General features: G+C 35.6%; 1 protein-coding gene across 1 annotated transcript; it reads left to right on the top strand.

Annotated features, from left to right (window-relative positions):
• Nucleotides 1-218: 218 nt before the first annotated feature.
• Nucleotides 219-6,985, top strand: LOC108454117 (uncharacterized). The gene is made up of 14 exons (XM_053018685.1): nucleotides 219-329; nucleotides 537-605; nucleotides 1,263-1,352; nucleotides 1,478-1,561; nucleotides 1,951-2,118; nucleotides 2,670-2,857; nucleotides 3,239-3,311; nucleotides 3,779-3,832; nucleotides 4,659-4,916; nucleotides 5,249-5,455; nucleotides 5,561-5,664; nucleotides 5,995-6,139; nucleotides 6,290-6,424; nucleotides 6,536-6,985. The coding sequence occupies exons 2-14, from the start codon at nucleotides 546-548 to the stop codon at nucleotides 6,710-6,712; spliced, it is 1,743 nt and encodes a 580-aa protein (XP_052874645.1). The 5' UTR covers nucleotides 219-329; nucleotides 537-545; the 3' UTR covers nucleotides 6,713-6,985.
• The last annotated feature ends 1,903 nt before the right edge of the window (nucleotides 6,986-8,888 follow it).

The following is an 8,888-nucleotide window of genomic DNA, read 5'->3' as shown; positions in this document are numbered from 1 at the left end:
ACTTTTCTTCAACACATTTTGAAATGGAAATTTCTGGAATATTTGAAAATCATTCTTTACGTGAATTTGTGGAGAAAATATGTATATATTGTTCCAGCATTCTTGAATTCTGAAACTTTAGTGATGATTTGATGTAAATGATACTATTCTTCTATGTCTCTATTGATTGGTTTTCTGTTTTTACAAAGTTTTGAAAAGAAAAAAAATCTGTTTCTGTGTTTCAGGAAGCTGAGATATCAGCCTCAATAAATTCAGGAACAACAAGAAATTTGGATACTGCTCAAAAGAGGGGCTCCACGATTCTAAATTTGAAGTGTGTTGACGCTCAGGTTATATTATTTTCTTAGCTTTTTGTTTGTTGTTGTGCTACTTTTAGTTTGCTTCCTTTGGTGGCTCTAAAAAATAGAAGGCAAGGGAAAAATGGGGATAATACGTTTTCAGTTTTGTTAAAAGGAACATGCTCCAAATTATGTATCGGAAAAGGCTTGGGTTTCTTATTGTTTATTCTTTTTTTTTTTTTTTCTTTTTGCAAACAGACAGGGCTTATGGGGAAAACTCTACTTGAGTTCCAATCGACCAAAGGAGATGTTCTTCCTGCTCACAAGGTGAGGATTCTTAAGTGGTGGAGCTGGAAAGTTTTGGGGATTTTTGTTGCTTTTTCCATGATATTGATCTACTATAGAATCATTTTAAATTGTAGTGAAGAAAGCATATTTCGCATTTAATTATTCTTTTGCTTTTGGTGAATTATTTTTTAGTCTTTTCTATAATTGCAAAAACTGCTATTTTTTTTTTTTTTTAAAATGAACATTTCTATTAGTTCTAGTTGAAAACAGGTTTTTTATTTGTATATGACACTTTGTATTTTCTTTCAATGTGATGCAATGCTGGATTTCAACAGTTATCAGACTTACTTTGGGATTGGAACGATATTGCTTGAAGACATGATTTGGGGTCAAAATGTTCTAATTTATTTTCTTTGAAACAATGAATAACTGATTGATGTAATAGGAAATGGCATTGGTTCACTTGCATTTGGTAATAATTGATTAATCTTCCAGCAGAAAGTAGAAATATAAATTAATTTCTTGTTCCAGTATGAGAAACCTGCATAAATTATCTATTAACTACTGTTACTGCAAAATGAGTAGTAATATGTCCCATCCAATGGCAATGAAGGGAATTTTTTCTTTTTTCTTTTGTTTTGAAATGCATGTTCCCTTCCTTTTATCTGCTTATGTTTTCCTCTGCTTGCAATGCAGTTTGGAACCCATGATGTAGTTGTCCTAAAACCGAACAAGGCTGATTTAGGTTCTCCTGCTCTTGGACAAGGTGTAGTTTACCGGTTGAAGGTAATTTTGACTTTATTACAGGAGCATTGGTGTTGGGTTATTTCTTATTGGTTTTGTTGCTTCATATCATTCATGGTCTTTCTCTGAAATTCTTATGCCACTGATCCATGTGCAATATTGAACAGGATTCCTCAATCACAGTTGCTTTTGATGATGTACCTGAAGATGGTTTAAATAATCCTTTGCGTCTTGAAAAAGTGGCAAATGAGGTCTGCTATTCAGAATTTGTTTTGCTTCCAGATTTTTCATATTGGCTTCTTCAGTTACACTGTGTCATGATAGTTTTCTTTTATTTTAAGTATTCATGTGGACTTAAACTTTCCCCAGTGCATTTCAAATCAAATTTCAGTTATTTATTTTATGTTTGTTGAAAATTTTGTTCTGGTTGACCTGGGAATCATATGAGAAGTCAAATGTAATAATGTAGTGTTCATTTTTCCTATTAACATCTAATCATCTATACAAAGTTAAAACTAGATTGGAAACCGTGGAATTAATATTAAGTACTTGGTTTATAAATTTGGAGTTGGTACTGTCAATGTTTTGTAGACTTAAAGTTATAAGAAAAAGCACATAAAATATTTAATGACCTTTGCAGGTGACATATCGTAGGATGAAGGATGCCCTGATACAACTGAGTAAAGGTGTGCTGAAGGGTCCAGCTGCAGATCTAGTTCCTGTATTGTTTGGAGAGAGACAGCCAACAGTCTCAAAGAAGGGCACTGTCACATTCACCCCATTTAACAAAAACCTTGATCACTCTCAGGTGCATTGTATGGATTCTGGTTTTTACCTTTGCAAATATTTTTCATTTTTCTTTTCACTGTGTTTCTTTTGTTTCCTTCTATTCTTCTCACTCACAGCGGTGATGATATTATGGTTAAAGACTATATTCTATTTGCACTATGAACATGTTGGCCTCAAAACATATTTACAATGTGAAATATTTGATGCTATCTTTGATTCCTCTCTCATGCCCTTTTCTCCATTATTTTTGGGTAATTGATATTTTATTCTAGGTCAGATACTCAGATTGCAATAAGATGAATTGAGTGAAGTAAAGAAATGGTTATTGCCTTGGTTTTCTGAATAGTAACTTTGATTCCTTTGCTGTTGATCTAAAATTTTAATTGACTGGCTACTATATGTGTTATGGTCATCAGTCATCACTGCTTGTTGATTCATGCACTAACATTCTTATTCAGTATGTCTAGTAGTATATCCAATTTATAGGCTTTATGTGTGCTACATATTTTACAAATTAAGGATCCTCCTCCCTGGCCTAATTTATTCATTAATCTTTTTTTTTGTTGCAAGAGAGATGCCATTTTAAAGGCACTGTCATCAAAGGATGTATTTTTGCTGCATGGACCTCCTGGAACCGGAAAAACTACAACAGTCGTGGAAATTGTACTACAAGAAGTGAAGCGAGGATCAAAGATACTTGCTTGTGCTGCTTCAAATATTGCTGTTGACAACATTGTTGAGCGACTTGCCACTCACAGGTACAATGGCCCAATAATTGGGAAATATTCTTCAGCCTCAGCTAGTAAAGAAATCTTTCCTGATTTACTTTTGTCTCTGATCCTCACAGTTTCTATTTTGGGAACCTTACGCATGCGAAAGGACTAATGATTTTTTGAGCAGATAAGAGCCAAAGGCTTTAAACTACTGAGTTTTTAATGCTTCCTGTGATTCTGTTGAAGTTTGCAGTTTTTAGCATCTTTCTTTTTCGATAAAATTTTCAGTTATCTTTTATTATTGTTGAGCCACTTCTGTTAAATGTTCCTTTCATATGATTGCTACTGAGACTTGAAATGTTAGAAGTATTTTTAGAAGTAAGACAACGTATAATTACTCAATTTTATCTTTGTTGCTTTCATCAGAGTAAAGATGGTCAGATTGGGGCATCCTGCTCGATTATTACCTCAAGTTTTGGACAGTGCTCTTGATGCAAAGGTAAACCTTTGTTTTCAAAAGGGTATAATTGACAATGAAATTTTAAAATAGAAAGACAAGAAAATTTTTGTTTTCATGATGTTGGTTTCTGTTTCAGGCACATACTTGATGGTTACCCCAGTCAAGTGTTCCACATATTCTGTTAATGCTCTTATTATGCTTATATGCCTTTGCTTGTCTTTTATCATTTTGTTATCCATAGTTTTCCTAGGAAAGATATACATCTCCTACCCATGTTCTCTTTACAGAGAAATTAACACCTGATCTTGTATTTTCACTTTCTTTTACGAAGTGCATAAACTTTCCTTTTATGTCATCTATTTGTGAATATAGTAGCAAGAACGACTGTTTCCTATGCTTTTTTCTGAAGTAGATGCAACTTTTGTTTTCTTGTCTGTGTTCTTATATTAAGTTTATCTCTTGTCTAAATCTTAGCGTGCTTATATATTTGGTTCTTTTGCTGTTAGGTACTACGAGGAGATAATAGCTCTCTTGCAAATGACATTAGAAAGGAAATGAAGGTATATGCTTATGCTATTATTTTATGTCTCAGTTGTACAGTACCCAAAAGAACATAGAGTGAGAGTGAAGTTTCAGTTTTCAATATTGAAGCTACTATACTAAAGCATGATCTATTCTTGTAACCTTAGTTTAGATATTAAGCCTCCATTTGGTTTCAAGAAACAAAGACCAATTTTGTTTTAATTTCCTTGAAAAATGGAAAACAATAAAGAAAATGCATTTGGTTGAAAATTTTAAAAATGATTTCTGGAAAACTAAAATGAAAATTAGAAACCAACAAAAAGTTCTTTTCATTGTTCTGAAAATGTTTTGTAAAACTGAAAAAATTGGAAACAAGGGATTCTAACTTTAAATGAATTGACCTTGGTTCAAACCCATATAAATGTAAAAGTATTTGTTTCAACAATTTTTAATATTAATATCTTACCCTCTAAATCCATATAATTGTAGCATTTAAAAAATATATATTTCTAATGTTTCTGTTATAGAAAATAGATAGCAAACATGTTTTTATATTTTCCTTATTGAAAGCAATTAACTTTTATTTGACAAATGTTTTTTTCAATTTTAAATAGAAAATGTAAATTAATTTTTTAAAATGAAAATAGAAAATAAAAACAGGAAATATTTCTTAGAGCCAACTGGAGCCTAACTTCATCCTGAAATGGTCTCTAGTGAAATATTTGAGTCAGTGACCAAGTATTAACATTGGCATTCTTTTATAAAAAAAATATATTTGCATGCTGAATTCATTTATACATTTTGTATATAGAGAGGAATTTTAGTTTTGCCTGTTCTTCAGCGTACTCTACTTCATTGCTTCAGGTACTAAATGGGAAATTATTGAAAACCAAAGACAGAAATACAAGGAGAGAGATCCAGAAGGAGCTTAGAACTCTTTCAAAAGAAGAGCGTAAAAGGCAGCAGCTTGCTGTTACTGATGTAATTAAGGATGCAGATGTCATATTGACAACTTTGACTGGTGCATTTTCTCGCAAACTGGACAAAACTACATTTGATTTGATTATTATCGATGAAGCTGCACAGGCTCTTGAAATAGCATGCTGGATGGCTCTACTAAAGGTAATTATGTGGTGAATGTAGATGCGTGCATTAATAAAAAAGGGATAACAAATATGAAGTAACTTTTTGTACAGTTTAGAGACAAAATTGTTTTTAGGAATTGGATCACCCAACCCCCTCTCATTTACATAGTTATTCTGATATCTAGTAGGTATGGTTCTTCAAGATTTATGAATGTGAAACCTGCCTTTTTCTAGGTTTTATGATGCATGCTTATTCTTTAATATATGTAAAATGTAAATTGATATTTTACTTGTAAGATTCTTTGGCTGAGCATAAACCTAGCATGTAACAGTGCAATCCTTCCTAATCATCCACTGTCATTATTTCAGGGCTCAAGATGTATACTTGCAGGGGACCATCTGCAGCTTCCTCCAACTATCCAGAGTGTTGAAGCTGAGAGGAAAGGGTTAGGAAGAACCCTTTTTGAACGCCTTGCAGATCTGTATGGAGATGAGGTCATGTCCATGCTCACTGTCCAGTACCGCATGCATGAGCTTATTATGAACTGGTCATCTAAAGAGCTTTACAGCAGCAAGGTACTGAGATTTGAGCGTGTATGCTTGCTTACATATTTAGATTGCAGGTTAAAAGAACATTTTGTTTTGCTACGTTGTGCTCATGGCAGTTATATCTTATTGCAGATCAAAGCGAATTCTAGTGTTGCTACGCACATGCTTTTTGATCTCGAGAATGTTAAGAAGTCAACTTCAACAGAACCAACCCTTCTTATCATAGACACAACTGGGTAAGCTCTTATTATTGAATTTTGATAACCAGCATGCATGTTTTTTTATTTGGCCTCTATTCTTAGCTGCTTTGGAGGGAACACATGAAATGGATTTCACTCCCTTTTATTTTTATTGTTATTTAACTTAGCTTTGCTTTCAAAAAAAAAAAAACTTAACATTTAGTGAAATACTTTGACTATATGGTTTCTTAAAAGGAAAATTGATACCAATGTTGGTAGAAGTTGGAAGATAAATGTGTGAAAATGAAGATCCAATTTGAATCTACCACAAGAAAGATCTCAAATGTGATAGGAGGCACTTATGACTTTGATTTTAATTTGCTATAGGTGTGATATGGAAGAGAAGAAGGATGAGGAAGAGAGCACATTGAATGAAGGTGAAGCTGACGTAGCTATTTCACATGCAAAGAGACTTATTCATGCTGGAGTCCATGCTTCTGATATTGGAATTATTACCCCTTATGCTGCGCAGGTAAGAAGATTTTATTAAGGACTGGTTGATCTCTCATTTCTATGAATTTTCACAACTTTGATTAAAACATTGCAAGACTGAAATACTCTATTGAACATATACCCTTTTGTTTATATGTATAAACTCATAGATCCATGGATGATTTTGCAGGTGGTCTTATTGAAGATGTTGAAAAGCAATGAAGATAAGCTAAAGAATGTTGAAATCTCAACTGTTGATGGTTTCCAAGGTCGAGAGAAGGAAGCAGTTATCATTTCAATGGTTCGGTCAAACTCAAAGAAAGAGGTATTAGCATCTCTTCTGTTGTTACTGGATTCCTTAGAATATATTGTACAATTCACGGTGTTAAATTATGATCAACTACATTCTTGGGCTTATAATTCTCAAACCATCCAGGTTGGGTTTTTAAGTGACCGAAGGCGAATGAATGTGGCTGTGACACGAGCAAGAAGACAGTGTTGTCTTGTATGTGACACTGAAACAGTTAGCAGCGATGGGTTCTTAAAGCGATTGGTTGAGTATTTTGAGGAGCATGGTGAGTATTTAAGTGCCTCTGAGTATTGTAATGAATAAGTGAAGATCCATGGGGAACAACTTTATCACATTATGTGAGGTACTATAATCTGTTGGCTTTGTGGTGTGATTCCTCGGATCTATTGCTACATGTTTTTGGGCAGAAGAAACTTAATATTCTTACGTTCTATACATCTTTCTTTGTTATTTTCGACTTGATAAAAAATCCAGATCATATGTGTTTGATCCTATATTGATATGAACAAGTAAAGCTTAGGTTTGACGACTGTTATACTAACAAATTATCTTTAAAGGAAGGTTAGAATTGTGGCATTTTACGTTATAGATTGGAATGTAAGATTGTCATAAGATTACCATATGCTTGGATGTATTTCAATGGGCGAAGAAGGGTCTTTGGAAAATGAAATCACGGAGGAAGAACTTCGATTGTGCATCGAATGCATTGGGCATGAAATTACTGCAGTCTTGGTTTCACTTGAAGGGGATGATTACCCCTTCATTGCCAGATTAAATTTTGACCATATCATGTTTTCTTTTGAAAACCCTCGCTGGAGGTTCACCAGAGGGTCATTGGAAGTTGGCTGGAGCACTGTCAAGAACTTAACGGGGGATGGGTGCTCCGGTGATTGGGGCAGGGTGAGGCTGCTATGTGATAGGCGTGAGCAGGCTCTAGTAAGTGGCATCCCAACCTCTGTGCCCCCTTCTATGGCCCTCAAGATTTCTTCACCCTAAAGAGATAGTCTTGCAACCAGTAGACATTGGAATGCTCAAAACGAGGACACTTTCTGTTAGACACGTTCCACAACAATAAATACAAATAACATGCACTTCGAATTTGGAACCAAAAAACTCAACCAAAAAAATTAGGAAATTTATGGACCGATGAATATTGAAAAAATCGTTAATATTAGGAAAAAAGCCGGTTGACCATGAAATTGTTTGAAGCATCCTCCTACAGTACTATAAATTTAGAATCTATAAAATTTGTATTAACAGAACAAAAAATTGAATATGTGCCTAAACTCATCTGATGGTGTGTAGCTCCCACACCAGTAAAGGCCTTGTGCCGATTGTGTGCAGGCCTCTAGCACCCAAGGGCTTACAAGTGTCGTTGTGCGAGGCTCCTACAAAACCAATGCCATGAATTGTCGAGGGTTTGCGAGGTTCCCGCACATTTGAGGCCCCATGGTATTGATGGTGTGCGAGGCTTTCACACCAGCAAGGCCTTATTGTGCCAATGGTGTGCAAGGCTCTTGCACCAATAAGGCCCAATGGTGCCTGAGGCTCCTACCCCAACAAGACCTCATGGTGCTGATGGTGTGCAGTGCTCTTGCATATCCAAGGCCTCATTGTGTCGATGGTGTGCAAGTGTCACGGGGCTAGACCTTTCGTCTCGCAATCCGTGCGGCCTTAGGCGATTCGCTCGTCCAAACTCGCCCAAGTCAGCCTTTACTCGAATGAGGACTCCTTAAGAACTCCTCCAAGGCACTAACTCGTACAGCGGAAGACTTACTTACGCCAAAAGAAGCTTATAAGAACAACAGAAAGGGACGCACACAAAGTGTTTGAGTAAATGCTCTCTATTCTCTTATTCACAAAGAATAATGAAACAATGAATGGAGTCAGTACAAATGAGGGGGAGGCTCTCTATTTATACTTGAGCTCCCCCAAAACCGACGGTCAAGATACAATTACATCGACGGACGAGATTAAAGGTTACCTACCACCAAATCTCTAAGAATATAATATCATATCTTCTAAGATTACATATCTTAGATAAGATATGTAATCTTATAAAATAATATCTTATAAGATTCCATATCATATCTAAGATCTCTAAGACTATAATATCATATCTTTTAAGATCATGTTTCTATATTTGTAGATGGACCTTCAATCTCTTGAGCAACGGCCATCCGATCGGGCCAACTAGACTTTAATTCGACAAGCTTCTCCAACAGTTCCTTGAATCGGGCCAGCTCACGTGGGCCAAATGATCCCCATCTAAGTAATAGACCTCCATCGGATGCATTTGGTTCGATGGTCACGGGCTTTGAACTCTGGCCCGTGACATTCTCCCCCACCCATTCTCGCAACGTCCTCGTTGCGACTCCTGAATGACACTGACTTGATTCGCCTTGAATCCCACTTGTCGTCTTAGCTCTTCCCTTCCTTTTGGACTTTTGCCTCGGCTTCCGTCGCCTCTTAACTCGAG

This window comes from Gossypium arboreum, chromosome 9, assembly GCF_025698485.1.
Source record: "Gossypium arboreum isolate Shixiya-1 chromosome 9, ASM2569848v2, whole genome shotgun sequence".
Taxonomy (NCBI): Eukaryota; Viridiplantae; Streptophyta; class Magnoliopsida; order Malvales; family Malvaceae; genus Gossypium; species Gossypium arboreum.
The sequence above is the reverse complement of the archived record's forward strand: the minus strand, read 5'-3'. Positions and strand labels throughout refer to the sequence as shown.